The sequence below is a fragment of the Podarcis pityusensis genome, assembly GCF_964106645.2.
Source record: "Podarcis pityusensis genome assembly, chromosome: 15".
In the NCBI taxonomy this organism is placed as follows: Eukaryota; Metazoa; Chordata; class Lepidosauria; order Squamata; family Lacertidae; genus Podarcis; species Podarcis pityusensis.
The window spans coordinates 22887801-22908207 of NC_138040.1; the positions used below are offsets into that span (position 1 = coordinate 22887801).

Sequence of the window (20407 nt, forward strand, 5' to 3'; positions counted from 1 at the left end):
GGTAAGCCAAATCATTCCAAATCTGTCATGCACTTGCTCTCACTTGAAGAAATTGGTTGTAATGCAGCAAGTTAAGTATGTGTAACCAGCACAGTTAAATGCCATGTCACAGTTCAGTGTCTCATTAATACTAAAATACTTGTTATTCCCACTGATCTTGGTTGGATTTAGAGGCATCCAGTTTTTGCTGGATTGAACCTCTTATCTGAACTTTAGCTGGACACTGCTGCCACTTCCACAGGGGAATTGGTTTACCCCTTAAGCAGGCTGTGCTGCATGTAGAGTTTGGGAATATATGCTCTTTCATTAATTGTCAGGAAGCAGATGTATTTATTTATTAATAAGATTTCTTGCCCACATTTCACTATAAGGTCCCAGGGCAGATTACAACAATATCATATTCAAGTATAAAAAAGATAAAACTGTTGCAAGAATAAAAACAAATAAAAACATATTTCATTATTGCTCTTTTTAAAAAGAGGGGAAAAAAGCTTTTGAAAGCATTGAAACCAGGCTGGGTAGACTAAGCTTGCTTTGTTTGCACACCTATAAGGGCAGCCACTGGAACTCTCTCTCCTTGAGCACAATGAGAAACCTTACGAAGCAGCTGCTGAAGAATGTTTTCTTTTTCTTTTAGAAATGTAATGGGGGTGTCTGTTTCTGTCTCCTCCCCTCCCAGGTTGCTGTGTTTGCTGCTAAACAACTTATTGATATATTTCTTCTGGAGCGTGTGATAGGGAAGATGAGTTTGCAGGGCCCAAGGTTTTCTTGGAAGGAGCACTCAAGCGCGATTTTAGATAGTGAGTATTGAACGGCTGGGGAGGGGAATGCCTGTAACTTTGGGGAAAGCCATAATATCTTGGATTTATTTAACACTGGGGGATCTAAGAAGCCTTTTGCAAACACTAAAGGGCTGGCAGAGATGTGAGCTTTGATTACATTTCCAAGGAAGGTTACCGTGGCATGAACAATGCTTGTCGGGCTTAAATATGACAGATACTAGGCATACCTACACTGCAGATTTTAAGTACCCTTAATATTCAGATGGTCAGGTGCATCTGCCACCAAGTGCAGGAGTCAGCCTTTGAATGTTACAACAAATGAGTAGTAGCATGGCAAAAGTGGAATCCTGTAGGCAGCAGCTTCTGCATGCCACTCACTGGCCATGATCTGGGAGTCAGACAAAACTGAACAGTCAAATAGACCCTGCATGCTCAGACATTTTTCCTAGAACAAAATTCACATTTTTTGGGGGGGGGGGAGTATTTTTTTTTAATATCTAAAATATCTGCAATCTATTCAGTAAACAGCATTTTGGCAAGGCCAGTAAAAAATCTCAAAGAGGCTCTACACATTCATAAATTGTTGTAGCTCACTGGCAGCCAGTGCAATGCTTTCAGGTCCGGTGGTAACACATAGTCACATTTGGGCTGCTCCCCTTACCAACGAAGCAGTTGCATTCTGCATGAACTGCAGCCTCCGGACCATCTTCAAGGGCAGCCCTACATAGTGCATCACAGTAGACCAAACAGGAAGTCATCAGAGCATGGACAACTGGCAGGAACGGCTGTAGCTACCCATAGTGCTACACTCATACACAGTGCTATTTTTCTAAAGGAAGTGCTGGAACTCACCATGAACACCTCCTTGTCATCTTATAATGGCATTGGCGTCCACCCAAGAGGTGCCGGAACTGAGTTCTGGTGAGTTCTAGTTGAAAAAAAGCCCTGCCCATACGGCTGTAGTGTCCTACCAACATTTCTCTCTTTTTTTATAATATTTTTTATTAATTTTCCATCAAGAAAAAATGCATATCACACCACATTACAACTTTCACAGATTTTCTCTTTTTTTAGACTTCCTTCAGCCTCTCTGACAATCATCCGAATTTAACTTTTTTAATTACACATTTCCTAAATTTACTATTGCCTTTTAGCATACCCTTCCACATTTGTTTTTCTTTTTTACAATACTTCTCAAACTTTTACAGAGCTTCTTAGAATGCCACTAGCGTTATTCTCTCATCACTTATACATTCCAAATACTCAACAAACTTTCCCCAGTCCTCGATGAACTTTTGATCTCGTAGATATCTAATCTTCCCTGTCAGTTTATCAAGTTCTGCATAGTCCATGGACTATGGACTGATGGCCTACCAACATTTCTCAAGTGGGTATCAATTATCCCTAAAGAAAATCCTTGCACACCAGTTTTATGGGGATATAGCCACATTGCTAGGGGCAGGAAGGTTACAGTGCTATTTGGTGGGGGGAAAGCTAGATCAGGACCTGTTACAGCAGGGCAGGGGCTTGATTGGAATCCTGATTAGAATTGCCTTCCCCACAACTGTTTTTTGCATTGGGAGGAAAGTGCCCATTGGCACCATGAGAATTCCTCTCACATTGCAAAAACAGGCACTCAGGTGAGGAGGGATTCCAACTGGGAAGATGGCAAGGAGAAAGAGTTAAAGCTGTTTTTCCCCCCCATGCCAGAGTCCCAGCCTGGCTCCTCTCTGCCCCCTGCTATTTCAGGTTTGTTTGTTTTTAATCTATGGCCTTTTAAATTGTGTGTTACTAGTAACATTGTTACTGTGCTGTGTATTTGTGTGTTTTTCTATTGTAAACTGCCCTCTGATCCTCGGATGAAGAGCGGTATAGATATTTAATTAATAAATAATAATAAATATAAAAAAGAGAGAATTCCAAGCTCACCAGGGCAAACTGCATGACAAATGCCATGTCCAGTTTGGCCCTCGATCTTCCTTGCCTACCTTTTTCTTTCTAGATTTTATGTTCGATATTCTCCTTAAGCAGTTATTTAGCATTCAGCAGCAGCAGCGAGTTACCTCTGAAAACATCCCCCTGGGAGATTTCCATCTGAAAGCTTTTACCGAGGTGGTAAGTAGGCTCATATTTTAAAATGTTGATTGTTTTGGCTGCCTTTTATCTTTCCTGTACTGCAGTGTCCAGAGGAGCTTCACCCACCCTGCCTCCACCTCTACCAGAGCAGGCTCAGAGCTAATTAAGGGGAAAGGGTCGGATGTAACACACACACACACACACACACACAGAGAGAGAGAAAGAAAGAGAGAGGGAGAGAAAGAGAGAGGGAGGGAGGGAGAGAGAGATTAGTTGAGACCTACTTCATCATGGGCTGCTGGATTCCCCCTCCTTCGCTAATCATAGATTATTGCTCCTCCTAATATCTCTTTCCCTATTAAATATTCTGTTTAACCTTCACAGTGCTGAAGTTAAGTCAAATACTCCAGTGCATTAGTTGTTCTAAGTGCCTCAATGCAGCAATTGCCCTAAGTACATAGTGGTAGTGGGCTCCTTACACTCACAGAACAGCAGCTTTGCATTCACAGTATCTGAGGTGGAGCATAAATCGAGGTCTTTGCCTTCCACACACATAGGCTGGTACAGAATGCTACTGTATGTATCGTAAGTAAAACTATAATTAAAAAAGGCTTCCTCAAGGCAAGTGAGGAAATCCCATTTAAGTATGTGAAATTTACTTCCAATGAATATGTAGATCTTTCTCAATACTTCCTACCTGATCATTTTTAACTGGAGATGGAACAGGGCACCATATTATGAAAGATTACCAAAGTCTGCCCGTGCTGTGGGAAACTTGCACGCAAGATTTGAGAGCAACAGAACTCTCCCAACTTCTGTCCCCAGCAGCTGTTTTACAGAGACATACAGTACTGCCTTCAACAGTGGAGACAGATCATAGCCTTATCCTCCAAGAATTTGTCTAATCCTCTTTAAAAGCTATCCGAGTTGGTGGTCATCACTACAGCTTGTGGGAGCAAATTCCAGTTTAACTAGGCACGGTGTGAAGAAGTATTTTCTTTTGCCTGTCCTGAAATATCCTATCAGCCTTAGGGCGCTTAAGCTAAAATGGGCTCCCCCTCTGCACTGCAAACCTAATTCTTTGTGTCCAGTTGTCACTGAATGCATAGACAACTGTGTTCCTTCAGTTGTTCCAACAACCTTTTAAATATAATCTGTTCGCAACATGTTCTGACAGTCTGGTTGCAGATCGTAACAGTCTTGTAATGCAGAAATCTAGAACAACTGGGTTTAGCTTATTTTTACAGAATAGTTTTACAGAATAGATAGTTACAGAATAACTGTTATCAGATAGTTCCTAGGAGTTAGAGCACACATTTTCAGGCTTTCCACCCCTGAATTATTATTCTTTGTTTCCTTGCTGTATTAAACACAACTTCCATTATCCTCAGTAGATTCTTGCTTACCTTTAGTCACACATCAAACGTAGAGTTACCAGAAGGTGAATGGTGCAATTATTCTGGACCAAAGGCTGGTATATGATTTATTTATAAGCCTTATGAAAGTCGTAAAGTACCATTCTTGAGTCCTGAATAGCAAAATCCTATAGCCACAGGAAGCATGCCTGTCCTGATACGTCCTTGAATGACCTTTCAAATGCCCATTGCCTCTGGAGGCGCTTTGCCCTCCTAATTTGACGGAAGTGCTGTTTTTCAAGAATTCTTTGTTATTTACCTTTGTACATTCTGCAGATCAGATGGACTACTGACTCTTAAGGGTTGTATATCATTATTAGAGGGGAAAACATTGTGATGTTGAAATCATTGCAAACCAGAGATTTGTAAACCAAATTTTCCAGCAGATGGCAGCAGAGTAAGCAAGTTTTAAACTCTACTTTGTACTGCAAGGAGCCTTAAAAATAGATCTTAAAATGTGAAAGATTGGCAGGGCACATGGTTTGTGTTTCTTCAGGCTCTGGCACATTCTTTTGACTCTAATCTGATGGGATATTGCTTTGTCTCAAATTACTCATGTGGCTGCCACTTCTTTTATTATGAAAACAGCAATGTGGTTCACATCAAATCAGATCTCTCATTTCATATTATTATTTTTTTTAAAAAAAACAGAGCATGAAGCCTTTGTGCTGTAACCTGACTTGTGTAAAGGCCTCAATTTAAAGAAAGTGTTAAGCTTGTTTCTTTCCCTGGATCAGCTCCCGCCCTCACTTTTTCCTTTTCATCTAAATTTTGGGACGCCTCTCTTGTGTATTTCAGGCTTTAGATGTTATCTTGACAGAGCTGAATAAAGTGGTGGACGAGGACATGGAAGATCTGCTGGAATATGAAAAGAAAGCTCAGGTAGAAAGGAATCTGGGGCTGGGGGGTAGTTTTATTACAAGCATTTTGGGGGACAGACAACTATATCCATATTAATGCTCAATGCATAAACAACAGAATGTAAGCACTAGAATTCTCTTAAATCAGATCATAGGTCCATTGTGTCTAGCATCCATTTTCTTCAGTGGCCAGCCAGATTCTTCTGGGAAGAACATAAGCAGACCATGAGTGCAACAACTCTATTTTGCCATTTGCCCCCCACCCCTGGCAATTGCAGTTTTAAGGTAGAATGTCTCTGATCCTAAAGGTTCCATTTAGCTATCATGGTCAATACCCATTAACAGACTTATAAATACATTTGTCTAATCATTTGCTGTCCATCACTACATCTTGTGGCAGTAGCTGCAAATTCCATTAGTTATTTCCATTAGTAACTAGTTAATTTTGCATTATATGAAGGACTTTTCTTCATGTGGTATTTTGCAGATTTTGCATTTAATTAGTTACATGTATTTCCCCATCTCCCACAGAGGTATGTGATTCCATCTTAAGCCTCCTAAGCTCATGGCCATCACCACAAATTGTGGCAGGAAGCTTCATAAAATTAACTTATGTGTATAGAGACGGTCCAGCTCTTTGCTGTTCATATATGTGGGTGGAGTACAAGTGTCTGTCATAGACTTGGAGCTGTTTAATCCCCTTGACTGTAGATACCAACTGTTTCCAGAGTCTCATTTCAGGAGCTTATCATGCCAAAGAGTCCAGCCCCTGACATCTGATTGACTTGCGGCATTTGAGAGGTAGGACTACCCTTGATGAGGAAGCTTCACAGTGCACAGAGAGCCTTGATTGCCTGTGCAAGCCCCAGAATGTCACTCCCCACCATGGTATCTCAGTACCTGGGCTGCTTATTGGAAGCTGCCTGGATTATCTCAATATGATTGACTTAAGGACATTCAACTCTTATTTTCTAAGTGTGTGCTTACCATTGTTCCCTTGCATCCGGAAAGGGCAGAAGGCCAGACTCCTTATACCTGACCCATCTGCCAACTCAGGGGCTCCATACGGCCTGCCCAATCACAGCTGGGCAGTGTTAGAATCGTTATTCCTTTCTGTGCCTGAATAGTCCTTTGAGGCCTGAGCATAGGCTGCCTGAGGTGGCTTTCTGGGTTATCAATGCCTGCTAGCCATAATAGTTGTGTTCCACCTCCACTCTCAGAGGCAGTATGCCTCTGAACACCAGTTGGTGGGTATCACAGGTGGGTGGAATGCCATTGTACTCAGGTTGTGCTTGTGGACTTCCCAAAGGCATCCAGTTGGCTGTGAGAACAGGATGCTAGGTTAGATGGACCATTGGACTGATCCAAAAGGTCTCTACTCATGTTCTTACATCAGCTTTGGGCCATTCATTTTTTTAAAGCCCTGTACTAAGTATACCAAGTTTAATGCAGATGCCCTCTTCTGCAGATGACTGGAGGCATTTTGTTCTACTGCATCTAGTCCATTGCACCTATTAATACTAGGATTTGCACTATTAACAGAATATCTCTCCCTTAACAAGAATGATGTTCTGCTCTCATAGAGGAGCTTGCTACATAATTGACTGAGGTACATGCTTAACTCATTCTGTATGATATATTTCATTTAAAGGGTATTTAACAGAAACAGAAGAGAGGAAAAGAGCACCTGAATAATGTAAGGCTTTTGGATATGCTTATGTTTCATTTCAGAGTAATATATGTGAGTGTAACACTGTTTTACATTTATCTTGATTCCCCATGTGATGCAATAACAAACAGGAAATGAGCATATCTGAACACAAAGTTTTATTAAGAATAAACCATGTTTAAATTATTTGGCTGAATGTATAACAAAAAGGGACAGAGTTTGAATTGGGATGGGGTGGGGGAGGGAAGACACCCCAGCTGTCCAGAGCTCTTTTGTGAGCCATTTACTGAGTTCAGTGATAACATGTGAGCATAATTAAAGGGATAGGATCTCAGGCTGAAACACTAGAAGCTGTTATCAATCCTTGCCTCTTTAAAGGTCATGGCTTCTCCAGGAATCCTGGGAATTGCAGTTTGATGAGGTGTTGAGAATTCTCTCCAAGAGATCCTTACACACCTCACAAAAAATTTAACTCACAGGTTTCTGTTTTAAACCAATGTAAATTTGTTATGTCCACACAGTATCGAAACCTCTGATAAACTTGGTGGTAGGTTGCACCACAGACATTTCTCTTGATGGATTTGTTTCCATGGTAAAATGTTATACCTGAATGTTCTCCAGCATATCCATAGAACCCCCACATTCAAAACAAGGTTTCCAAAAGCAAGTTGCCTGCTGTCTCGTCTTAAAGCTATTTGAACAAATATATCAAGAGAAAGAAGAGTGGTCAGAACTCAAGAAAAGAAGAAATGCTTTTTCATATGACCAAAAGTTTGCTCATTTAAACTGGATGTGTGAGTGGCAACGATGGCAGCTGCAACAAAAACTGGGATGGCTTCCCACATGCCAACCACTCTATGGTGACATTTTCAGGGTACCTGTAGATTGCCCCCATCTATTGATTCTCTTAGCCCTGCTGTGTGAATGGAGAACTTCAATTGGATGTTCTATGAAGAAATTAACAATGGTTAATTTCTCTTGTGCATGCAAGACTCACAGCAACCACATAAAAAAGAAAATAAAAAACAAATGGCTAGAGCCTGAACTAAATGACAATGATGGAGGGCCTCCAAAATAGGAGCCTACAGGGAGCAATTCATAGATTTCAGGGCACCAATTCCATGACTACCTACAGCCCATTTTCCTTTTCTTCCAAGATCAAGTAGTGATCAAAGAGGCAAAATACTTTCCTCCAAAATTTAAACAGGAAGAGAGAGTGGGGATTGTCCTAAAAATGAAGACAAAGAGGGAGAAACACAGTTGACTATTTGCTACGCATCATGTTGGACACATCCCTGATGTTTAGAAGAGTGCAGTGCCCTGTTAAATTTTTCCAGCTTTCTTTAGGATTAAGACCATTAAAAGCAGGCCAACAACTCCAGTGCAGCAACGGACAAAGTGTTGTCGTAGATGGCGATGACTGTTGTCAGTGCAGGTTGCAGGTTTAGGGTTGCATGCGCGTATCCTACAGGGACTTAGAAGGGTTAAAGTAAATTACAGTACTTTAAGTAGAAGCTGAAGATTAATTATTATGTTGGAATCGGTTTACAGAGAATACACCATAACGATATCTGGGTAACAATGAGGGGAAGCAGCCTGGCTTGAGGTCCACTTGATGAGCTGGTTGCTATAGAGAGAAGAAGAAGAAGAGAGAGAACTCATGAGCCACATTTTAAAGAGGCAGAGCCTGCATTTCTTGTACTGGTTTTGATTTTCTTAGTAGCCCCGAGATACAGCTAGTGAGATCTCGACGGTACAGTAAATTATACTGTGGCTGCAAATATATAATAAATTAAATCAGTTAGATTAATTGATTTAAAATACTTTTAAACAAGGACCTCCCAATGAATCAGGGAACAATTTTAAGAGTTGGGGTTTTTTTAATGAGGGCTTATAAAAACTAGAGATAGCACAGCACCTTCAGAGGCATTCTCCCTGTCCTCTTACAGTGAGAGAACGCTTCTTCTACGATAATGCCTGCTACAATATACCAGGCTTATCTAAAAATCAAAGGAAGTGTGCTTCAGAAATACAGCTTTTCCCCATGTGCAGTTCGTTTGTTCAATCAATCAATCAATCAATCAATCAACTAAAACTCAACTAAGCTGGCCCGGACTGACTTTCCATACATATTCATATAGGAAGGAGTGACATGTGGTCCATAAAATATGTCACAAATTTTATGGGGAGGAGGGTAAGTAGGGAAGGTCAGTGGTCAGGAACAGAGCACATACTTTTCATGGAGAAGGTTCTCATTTTAACCACTGAGGAGCCCAGTGCTATTTTTCTAGAAAACAAGGTGCCGGAACACACCATGAATGCCTCCCTTGTTGTCTTAGAATGGCAATAGCACCCACCTGAGAGCTGCTGGAACTGAGTTCTGGTGAGCTCTGGCTGAAAAAAAGCCCTGGAGGAGCTACTGCTGAAGTAGACTGTACTGAATAGATGGACTAATGGTCTGTAGCATGAAGGCTGTTCATATGTTCATTTCTAAGTTACAACAGCCAGAATAGTAAAATATTTCAAAGGAAAGGGATGGCAGTTTTTGTAAGTGGGCAGTTTTTGGCATTAAAGGGAGGCCTTGCTTCCAAACCTTCCTAAGAGAATAACTTGTGGAATGCCTGGATACGTCACCTCGGCAGCTCTTGCCATCTTCCTGCAAGGTCCCTGTTACGCAGCTGCATAGAGGCCCATCCATCTGGCTTGTACATATCTGTTCACAGCCTCCATTGTCTTCACACCAGTCTAAACCTAAAACACAAGATGTAAAAAATGAAAGTGGAATATTTCCAATAAGGAGGAATGGTCTGGGTCACAGTGGCACTGTGAAGTTACCACTGCTTCATATTAAAACTGATTTTTACACAGTGATGCTGGTTTATGGCTAGTCAGGCTCTGAACCCTTCCACCTTCAATGCTCAAAACTTTTTCCTGCTACCTTGGGGACCAGAGAGATTATTAACAAAGGCAGAATTCTGTCTTTGCAACATGCTGAATCCCACCACTGTAGCCATGGAGTAAAGTAAACTCATCATCCTTCAGGAAATTGAAGAAATGCCAGACTTACGCTTCCTCCTGATTGGCCCCACAGAGATGATCTGCTCATTGAGCTCTTTGGTATAGTCATTGGCCCTCCTGGCGTTCTGAGGACAGTTCTGACCAAACAAGGAGAGAAGATTGCTGTAAGTGTGTGCACTCTAGAAATCCACCTAGAAATCGCCATGAAGACTTAGAGCAGGTGTGGCCCACCAGATGTTGTTGGGCTCCATGTCCATCATCCAGGGATGATGGTAGTCCAACAACATCTGGAGAGCACAGGTAATCTTCCTGGTGATTCCAGAGTTTAGGGGTGACTACTGAGATATCCGGGACGCGGATGGCGCTGTGAGTTAAACCACAGAGCCTAGGACTTGCCAATCAGAAGTTCAGCGGTTCGAATCCCCACAATGGGGTGAGCTCCCGTTGCTCGGTCCCTGCTCCTGCCAACCTAACAGTTCGAAAGCACGTCAAGTGCAAGTAGATAAATAGGTACCACTCTGGCAGGAAGGTAAACAGCGTTTCCGTGCACTGCTCTGGTTCGCCAGAAGCGGCTTAGTCATGCTGGCCACATGACTCAGAAGCTGTACGCAGGCTCCCTTGGCCAATAAAGCGAGATGAGCACCGCAACCCCAGAGTCGACCACGACTGGACCCAATGGTCAGGGGTCCCTTTACCTTTACCTTACTGGGATATCCATAATGCACCACCATCCCTCAAAATGCATGCATTTCCCCATCTACACAGATGCTATTGCTGTGGGTTTCCTGCATTAGTTGGGGGTTTGGACTAGATGACTTCTGAGGTCATTTCCAACTCCATGATTCTGTCACAGGGCACTTTGAGTAGAGTCTCTCCTGCAGACCATAATCACCGAGGTGAGCTTATATAAGATGGTCAATGACCCCTGTGTAGAGTCTAAGCTATGCAAATCTACCGGGCCAGGATATAACGCTCCATGCCACCTACTATTTTGCAAGAGTATCTTTCTGAGTCGCAAAGTGAAACGGCACAGTGGAGGTGAACCTCATCGTAATCACCGATGAACTTGAAGACAGTGACGTGAAAGCGGCAAGTCAGTGAAACTCCATTTTCTTCAATCCCAATTGTGTTGTCCTTTATATTCTGGCACCTACAACGCAAAAAAAAAGTCCCAGCTCTCAACACAGCTGTGAGGAATCTCTGGAATTTCCAAAACCGAGGAAGGAAAAAGGTTGTCACTTACCCTTCTTCAATGATGAAGTATCTGAGCTTGTCATTGCTGTCTCGGGAAGGTGTTGCATAACATTTATTCAGCATTAGGATGAGATGGGTGGAATCTGCCCCAAGGACGAAGACGCCAACATACAGCACGTCACGGGTGGTCAGCACCACTTCACCTTGCCGGTAGGGATGCTTGTAGGATGAGTTTTTGTACAGTGCCATCTTGGTTGTGAAACTGCCTTCTTGTGTAGGCACTGTCAGATTAATCACACTGAAAAGGAGAGTTATAAAACTTAACGAAGAGTGAATAAAGAAAATATCCTGGAGAAACCATGGAGCAAGTTTGCTGAGTCAGAGAAGCAAGTCTAAATCTGCCTCAGGTGCCTATTTATTTATTAATTATATTTTGCCCTTTCAAGTATATTATCAGGATGGATTACAATAAAATGCTAAAACACCATAAAGTGATGAATGCACTAAAATAAGCTGTAAACAGCAATTCAGCTACCTCATTCTTCAGACAAATAGCATGGATTATGACTCGCTGTTCTTTTTCCTAATTATTTTATGGTGTTTCTTATGCATACATGAGAACTTTCAAACATTAGGCATCAGAGGCCTCTACAGGAGGGACAATATCTTTTGCAGTCCCAGGTACAAACATATGAGGATCAAAGAGTGATCAGAGCAGTACTAAGTGGGCAGTTGGAGGGCTGGTTCACATCCTATGCTAGTGTAAGTTTTTGCAAACATAGGGGACACCCCATGGGTCTCCAGTCACAGAAACCACATAATGGGTGTATGCCTGGAGCTCATGAATTGGATAATTTTATTTATTTATTTATTTATTTATTTATTTATTTATATCCCGCCCATCTGGCTGAGTCTCCCCAGCCACTCTGGGCGGCTCCCAATCAAGTCTTAAAAACAATACAGCATTAAATATTAAAAACTTCCATAAACAGGGCTGCCTTCAGATGTCTTTTAAAAATAGGATAGCTGCTTATTTCCTTGACATCTGATGGGAGGGCGTTCCACAGGGCGGGCACCACTACTGAGAAGGCCCTCTGTCTGGTTCCCTGTAACCTCACTTCTCGCAAAGAGGGAACCGCCAGAAGGCCCTCGGCACTGGATCTCAGTGTCTGGGCTGAACGATGGGGATGGAGATGCTCTTTCAGGTATACAGGACCAAGGCCGCTTAGGACTTTAAAGGTCAGCAGCAACACTTTGAATTGTGCTCGGAAACGTACTGGGAGCCAATGCAGATTTCTCAGGACCGGTGTTATATGGTCCCGGCGGCCATTCCCAGTCACCAGCCTAGCTGCTGCATTCTGGATTAGTTGTAGTTTCCAGGTCACCTTCAAAGGTAGCTCCACGTGGAGCGCATTGCAGTAGTCCAAGCGGGAGATAACTAGAGCATGCACCACTCTGGCAAGACAGTCCACGGGCAGGTAGGGTCTCAGCCTGCGTACCAAATGGAGCTGGTAGACAACCGCCCCGGACACAGAATTAATCTGCACCTCCATGGACAGCTGTGAGTCCAAAATGACTCCAAGGCTGCGCACCTGGTCCTTCAGGGACACAGTTTCCCCATTCAGGACCAGATTGCGAACCACCTGAAAGAGTCTCCTGCTGCTGTTTTCTGCAGATGCAACAGAGGTGAAGACGGTCCTCTTTGCTGTCACCGTCGCCACTTGGTAGGCTCGACATTGAACTGTAGCCCGTGTCTGGTCTGATTCAGAATGAGTTTTCCACCACCAGCGCTCTAGCTGTCTCAACGATTGCATTTATGCCAATTTTCAGACAGTGCTCTCATGAACTCAGACACAGGAATGACATCAGCATTGAAAGAAAGAAAGAAAGAAAGAAAGAAAGAAAGAAAGAAAGGAAGGAAGGAAGAAAGGAAGGAAAGGAAGTCAAATCCAATATAACATGTGAATTGACTCCATATATTCCTGTGGGTGTCACCTCAGAGGATCCTGTACCCTTCCAAATAAAGTCAATGAGAGCAGGGCCTTTATCCTTTATCCCACCCAAATGACCTCTCCATGTGTACAAAGGAAGCAGGTGTTTCTATTACCTGAGCATTGGTCTCACAACGGAATCCAAAGAAATTTTGATGTCAAGCTCATAAGCACAGGAGAATTCAACATTGATAGTTCGGTCCCGAGTGATAATGTTTCCAGTGTTATTTGCACTTTCAATCCAGACTGTGTTTTTGTACATGATGTGGGTGCTGTTGGACTGCACAGAGGGGAAAAAATGTGGGGGTGGGGAGATACACGTAGAAGGATTAAAGGCCTCTCAAATGTGCAGATGCCCTCTCGACACTTGTATTGTTCTCTTTAACAGTATCCAAAGCCATAATCTGTGCTTTAGACTTAACAGCAGTATGTGTCTACTCAGTAGTAACTTGCATTGAGTTCAGTGGAACTTACACTAAACTGGGTGTATATAGAATTGCAGTCTAAATTTTCTTGCTTAAGTTGAGTGAAATGGAGGGAACCATCCAACAGAAGACTAACCCAAAAGAAGCTACCTTGAGTGAAGAATCTCTTTATGTGGTCTGTGGATAGTCTGAGAAGAATGGAAGTCTGGCAAGTTGAGGAATCAATTAAAAAGTAGATGATCACTTGACAAAACATTCTTGAATTTGTGGATAGCCCTAAATAAAATTTCAGGATTACTTATAATAAATTAAAATTATGATAAAAGTCTATTATATATCATAAGCTTCCTAAGGGCAGGACCTGCCTGTCATGGACTGGTTGGATACAGAGGAATAGTGGGAGGAACCAGTTGGGGAACCAACAAGGGAGGAAGGCTCAGAGCTCAGGGAATGCTGGTGGGACAATGATGATTGATGAGAGGGAGAGGAGAGGGAAGAGGAGATGTCGGAAGCTGAGGAAGTAACAGGACCAAGAAGCAGAGATGGGTCAGGCTGTTGAAGAGTCATGGGGGTCTCCCCCTCCTTCTCTTGGAGATTAGCTCCCCTACCTGCTTGCCTCCCAGAACCAGAAGATGCATTAAAAGGGCAGAGTATAGTTTGGCGACACACAAACACAGTCTCAGATTGCTTGGGAAACACCCTGGAGAGCAGGAGACTTAGGCAGCTGTGGGGGGGTAGGGACTTTCAGTCTCAACAACTGCTTCATGGGGGCAACACCTACTGGAGATGAGTTGCTGTGTTCATTAGGCCTGACACTCATGGGCAGATCATGGGTTTTGTTAATAAAGAGTTAACTCCAACTTGCACAGTGTGATATACTGCTGCTGGCTCTCCTGACATGGCTTAATTTTTTTGCTTATGAAACTCTGTAAAGTACCATATACACCAGTGGTGCTGTATGTATATAACATTCAGAATGCATTTAATGATGTTTTGATGGCAGGGATGCAAAACCTTTCACGGCAGGACTCTAGCGACACAAGCCCAGAACAGTCAATGAGCTGAAGAAGAGTGTCATGAGAATAGGAGCAAATCCAGAGTTCCTCAAACATTCTGACCTGCACTATGTTTCCACAGTTGCCCTTGGTGTTATTTATCTGAAAGGAGATGAAATCTTCTCCTTCAATGCCAGGACAGTGGCGGTCATTGATGCGCACCCCTTCTCTTTCAAAACCCAGCTGAAACAGCTTGCACTTTGAGATGGACACCTCCATCTGGGCAGCTTTGCAGGTCACCTCAGCATCCAGGATGTCTTGCGTGTCTGCAATGAAAAAGAAAAGGAGTGGGGAGCTGTGTGCAGATAAGGGCTAGGCAATTGGTAAATGGATTTCTATCACATTTACTAGTCAAAATACCATTTAAAGGCCACAACACGGTCGAAAATAGAAGTAAAGGACGTGAATATTAACAATTCATTTCAATCAAAGCCTTAGTCCTGATGGCCAGCTGATTTCCTCCCCTATTATTTATGCAAGACTGAGGAAGTCAGATTAACTGTAAGATTAATTCATTAAGATGGAAGCGCATGGTGCCTAGGAATGACTGTTTGCATATATTAATGGCTTATCTAGTGTAAAGCTAGTCTAATATTTATATGCAGGTGATAGGTGCAGTTGTACAAAACTGCAGTGTGGTGTCAGCAGTATGCAGATAACATCCAGCTCTATTTTAAGTTTTACATCAGCTTCTGGTTCAGCACTCAATCCTTAGAGAGTACAAGTTGGAAATAAATCTCAAGAAGATGGCGATTTTGATGGATTGCAAGCCAAATGTGAGAGGTCTAGGAGTCTGTCCTGTCCTGGGTAAATTACACCTACTTAGAAGGGTACTCCTTGACCTTGTTTTGCTTCTTGAGTTTCAGGTGACAAATAGATTTAACCCATTTTAATTGACTCGTAATCATTGTTTAATTGAATCTTAACCATTGTTAGCCATGTAGTCATGCCATACAATAATCTCTCGTGTTGATTACTACAAAAGCTGTTTTGTATATTCTTTTAAATTTGGAGATGGTATTTGATTTGTCACCAAGGAAGTTTTTTTTGCCCATTCATGTGTTCTTATGTGATCTCCCAAAATACACCTGGCATTCTACCAGGACCAGAAGTCTTAAGCCAGACTCTCTGATGGGGATGCAGAATAAATCCCCTTCCCTCCTCAATTCAGGTTTGATGGACAGTTCCAAGTGATATTTTCCAGGACTGGCGAGCTGAGGCTACAAGCAATTGACATTCACAGACAGCAAGGAAGATAGCTGTGCAAAATTGAATTTTAATGGTGTTAGGATTTTTTTAAATAAAAAAAACCCCTGTGTATTTGTATGGTAATCAGTTGAAGCCTCGGGACTCAGGGCAAGTGGAAAACAAGGCTGGATGAAGCAATGGAAAATTCTGCCACAGGAAACAATCCAGTGCTGAGACCCAAGGGAGAAAAATGAGATGAAATAAGGTGATGAAATAATGGGCCATTTTTATGTTCCCGTGGACTGACTCACCACTAAGGTAACTTGGCATTGCACAAACTACAATTGTTTGAACTAGAACAAAATGTATCTTAGCTGAAGAACAATTCAAAGTTTCTGAGACAATATGAAACTTCCACCCCGTCCTAAAAAATTCCATTCAAATCATTAATTTCTGTCATCTTAGTCCTATGATCGTTCTGTAACATCCTTGTATCTAAGAGCAGGGACAGTATTCCAGAAACAAAAATTTAGCGTCATCACACCTACAAAAGTGATGTCTGATACTTCCTAAACTAGGGGTGGAAAAGATGGAAGATATAAGGGAAAAAACCAAGATTCCTTAAGACTACACATACTTGATACTATTTGCGCGGAGAAAAACTCAAGGATGCATCCAATGTTCTCCATCCACTAGTGCAAGAGTTTAAAAGTTGAGCAACAAAGAAATCCAATGCAGCGCCTGCAATTGTGGAAGCTGCTTGTGAAACAGCCACCCCTTGTTGTCCAATAGCTGATTTTTGTGTGTAGACTCTGTTTCTTAACCATCTTTGGAAATGTACTTTGTTTTTCTTTGCGCAACAGTTTTCTGGCAGTGGAACAAATACACTGCTAGGTGACTTTAACTTAATGCTGCATTGCATACAACACTCAGTCAACATGAAAACCAGATCTACAACCTCAAGAAACCTTGAAATTACGAGCACCAAGACTGAGATCACAAGTTACTCGCTGGACGGTAGCAAACTTTCTTCTGAATTTGGGGTAGCCAATATGATGCCTACCGAATGCTAAGCTCTCTTCAGCCCAGCCACCATGGCTGATGGTGAGGGATGATGGGAGTTGTAAATCAACAACATCTAGAGAGGCGACCCACGTCCTAAACTAAGGGATGGTAGGGAGAGAGAAGGCTGGACTGTTCTTAAAGGGACAATGCACTGTTAATTCACTGTGCCTGAATCATATATGTGAAGGACACAGTGATACATGCAGAAGATCATGCCAGAGACTTAATGCTGGTTGTGACTGTCTAGTAAAGTTTTAATGCCCCAGAGTGGCTAGGGAAACCCAGCCAGATGGGCGGGGAATGAATGAATGAATGAATAAATAAATAATTGAAATTGATATTTCACATCATCTGGATAGTATCAATGATACAGGCACACTGCCTGCATAAGTGGGGAATCTATGAAAACACATGGAGTTGGGGGCTGCAGGTTTTAGGCAAGCCTACAGTAAGTAGAGAATGCTTGCTGTTTGGATCACCTATGAATGTATTTATGCGCTCTCTGTAAGAGGGATGTGTTAGAGATGCTTTCCCAGTCACCCCTTGGCAGCTTCAACACGGCCACTGGTAACTCACTGTTTCCATAGGGTGGTGGTTCTATGCAGCCACACAGCTCTCCTCCATTCTCCACTTCACAAGTTCTGTTGGGACAATCTGCCCCCACACAGGGATCTTCAACCACTCCTGCTAAAAAGGAAAAAGGAGGGGGAAACAAAGAAGGACAACCAATTTATTTTAAGACCAGTTGCATGAGCTGTTTATCACTTACACACAAAGTGCTAACACAAGAGAAGACCTTCCCCATAGCTAGGGAACCAGCATAAAGGTAAAGGTAAAGGGACGCCTGACTATTAGGTCCAGTCGTGACCGACTCTGGGGTTGTGGCGCTCATCTCACTTTATTGGCCGAGGGAGCCAGCGTACAGCTTCTGGGTCATGTGGCCAGCATGACTAAGCCGCTTCTGGCGAACCAGAGCAGCGCATGGAAGCGCCATTTACCTTCCCACCAGAGCGGTACCTATTTATCTACTTGCACTTTGACATGCTTTCGAACTGCTAGGTTGGCAGGAGCAGGGACCGAGCAACGGGAGCTCACCCCGTCACGGGGATTCGAACCACCAACCTTCTGATCGGCAAGTCCTAGGCTCTGTGGTTTAACCCACAGCGCCACCCGCGAGGGAACCAGCATACCTGGGCCTTTTTTCCTATGTTAACCAGCCTTTGTTGGGGAGATGTGAATTAATCTAAGGTGTAATCAATCATTTGTCATAATCAAGGGAATTATGTTAGGTCTTTATATTCCACTCCAAGTATTTGGCTACAATTCATATATTTCAGAGTCTAAGATCTAATGTGTTTGGGATTTTTTATTTTTTATTTTTTTACAATGCCTCTTGCTTCCCTGAAATAAAAAGTTAGCACCCAAGACTGTTACATGCTGAAAGTCTTGCCTCAATAGCCTTTTATTGTGCTCCCGATAAATCTGCAATAATGTAGCTGGTCAACAGCAGGATCTAACATGCCAAATGTGCCCTTGAACGGCTGTTTTATTGACTTAGGGAAACCCACTGTGACAAAGTTTGAGAATTTCTCAGTAGGAAGATGGAACTAATCCTAGCTCGCTTACAGCAATTTTCCTTCTCAATCCATTCTGTGCTGAGAATTCCAAAGGAGCGGCAGGCCTCCCCATAGGCTGCCAGAGAGCCACAGAGCTGGTACTTCTTCTGGTTGTAGCAGCCGTCAAGAAAGCAGGATTCATAGAAGGGCATTGGGTCCAGCAGCCCGTAACAAGGCTGAAAGAAGCCTTTCATGTCAGTAAGCTTGAGGCAGTAGCTGTCGCTCTGCAGGACCTGGATCTGCACGTTGTCGCAGGTGGCAGCGTACTGAGCATATTGAAGCTCATTGCAGCTGGAATCACAAAAAACCACAAAAGACTGCAGAATACTGAAGATGTGGAAAGGTGTACAAGAAGCATGGGGCAGAGCACAGTGGTGGAAGCTGTATCAGGAAACCATGTCTGTGTGCAGTGAGGCACTAGGGCTAGAGTATGGAACATATTTCTAGGCAGTAAGTAGTCTCCATGGCTGTCCATTGGCTTTTCTCAACAGGAGGGACTATAAAAAGCCTTCCTACGTGGGCTCAGTGGCGTAGCGTGGGGGGTGCCAGGGGGGCCGGCCGCACCGGCCGCAACATCTGGGGGGGCGCGCTCGCTGCCTCCGGAGTCGCCGAAGAGCCTCGGGCGCAGGCTGTAGCAGAGCCCCATGTCTCGTGGAACCGACGAGCTGTGCGCGCGCCCGGGCTGAAGGCGTCCGGCAGGCAGCGGCTCTCAGCCCCGCGCGTCAGGGCCGCGGAGGACGTGCCAGGCAGCCCCTCCTCACAGCCCCGCCTCCGCTGCTGCTGCTGCAGCTGCTGGGCCATGTTGCATTTTCCTCGCCTCTCTGCCCCCCTCCTCCGGGCAAGCGGCGTGGTTTGGGCGGCAGCGCCAGCAGCAACTCGACTCAGATCGGCAGGTTAGGGGTTGGGGGGGCGCAAATTACTTGCCTTGCCCCGGGTTAGGGGGTGCAAATTACTTGCCTTGCCCCGGGTGCTGACAACTCACGCTACGCCGCTGCGTGGGCTTGGACTTTGCTTGAGCAATAATAGTTTCTGCTGGCTGAGGCTTGTTCCCTGACTTGGCCACCTCACCTCTGACTCCTGGCATGATTCCTAGCTCCCACTTGCTTATGACCCAGCTCTGGCACATGAATGCGTGTTGCATGCAGAAGTTGCATTTCCTGGCCCCCGAAAGAACCAAAGCCCGCCCTGTCTTATCTTTCATTAAATAGACATTGTCCAGGCCTTTTAAGATTTTCACTGCAACCAGAAATATCTAAAAGTCTACTTGTTTTTATATAATATATAAAGAGACAAGTGCAAATTGGGATTCTGCAGTCTCCGAACTCTTGTCCCGGCTTTTGCAGCAGGCTCAGGAAATGAGAATTTATCCTTTCCTTCACCTAGAGCAAGAGTGGGGAACCTCAGGGCCCCAGGGGACTGAATGCAGCCCGCCAGGAATCTTTTATTGTAGTAGTGGTAGTAGTAATAGTAGTAGTAGTAGTAGTTATCCTGTCTTTTTCCCTGATAGGACTCAAGTCGGCTTACAAATAAAAACAAGAATCGCTAAAAACATAGAAAAAACTATCATTAAAAAACAATTAAACACTGATAGTATCTAAACTATATACATATCTAAAATCTGTTTAAAACACAGCAATAATTACAATAAGCACCAGCCCTTTAATTAAAAGCAGTCAATTCCCCCAAGCCTGTCAGAACAGTAATGTCTTTGCCTGCTGGCAGAAGGACAGCAAGGAGGGAGCCAGTCTAGCTTTTCTAGGGAGGGTGCTCCAAAATCTGGGAGCAGCTACTGAGAAGGCCCTCTCCTCCATCTCCACCAAGCACGCCCTTGAGGGTGGTGAGACCAAGAGAAGGGAATCCCCTGAAGATCTCAAAACCTGGGCAGGGTTGTATGAGGGAATACAGTCTTTCAGACCACTCAAACCTAAGCCATGTAGGGATTTATAGGTGATAACTAGCGCTTTGAGTTGTGACTGGAAACAGACCACTAGTAGCCTGTGCAGTTCCTCTAGCAAGGGAGTCTATGCTCCCTATAATCAGGTCCGGTCAACAA

At 43.5% G+C, this 20407-nt stretch overlaps 2 protein-coding genes across 9 annotated transcripts in view; one reads left to right on the top strand and one right to left on the bottom strand.

The window, feature by feature from the left end:
• The window catches only part of LOC308464336 (uncharacterized protein), a 63867-nt gene that overhangs the window by 33979 nt on the left and 9481 nt on the right, over positions 1-20407 (top strand). For 3 of the 8 annotated variants that reach the window (XM_080983682.1, XM_080983683.1, XM_080983684.1), the window contains 3 exons: positions 680-800; positions 2785-2897; positions 5072-6988. In XM_080983682.1, the coding sequence (XP_080839808.1) occupies positions 680-800; positions 2785-2897; positions 5072-5230 (393 nt within the window). In that variant the 3' untranslated portion in view covers positions 5231-6988. Of the gene's footprint in view, positions 1-679; positions 801-2784; positions 2898-5071; positions 6989-9844; positions 9985-20407 lie in introns of those variants that run through there. The other 5 variants (XR_013979957.1, XR_013979955.1, XM_080983686.1 and 2 more) reach the window with 5 other exon arrangements.
• Positions 5192-20407, bottom strand: part of TECTA (tectorin alpha) — a 96701-nt gene continuing 81485 nt past the window's right edge. Inside the window, exons 15-23 of the mRNA XM_080983355.1 lie at positions 18365-18645; positions 17315-17425; positions 14549-14751; positions 13122-13285; positions 11064-11312; positions 10808-10970; positions 9870-9957; positions 9437-9553; positions 5192-8429 (exon numbers count right to left, since the gene is read on the bottom strand). Of these exons, the coding sequence (XP_080839481.1) occupies positions 8332-8429; positions 9437-9553; positions 9870-9957; positions 10808-10970; positions 11064-11312; positions 13122-13285; positions 14549-14751; positions 17315-17425; positions 18365-18645 (1474 nt within the window). The 3' untranslated portion in view covers positions 5192-8331. The remainder of the gene's footprint in view (positions 8430-9436; positions 9554-9869; positions 9958-10807; positions 10971-11063; positions 11313-13121; positions 13286-14548; positions 14752-17314; positions 17426-18364; positions 18646-20407) is intronic.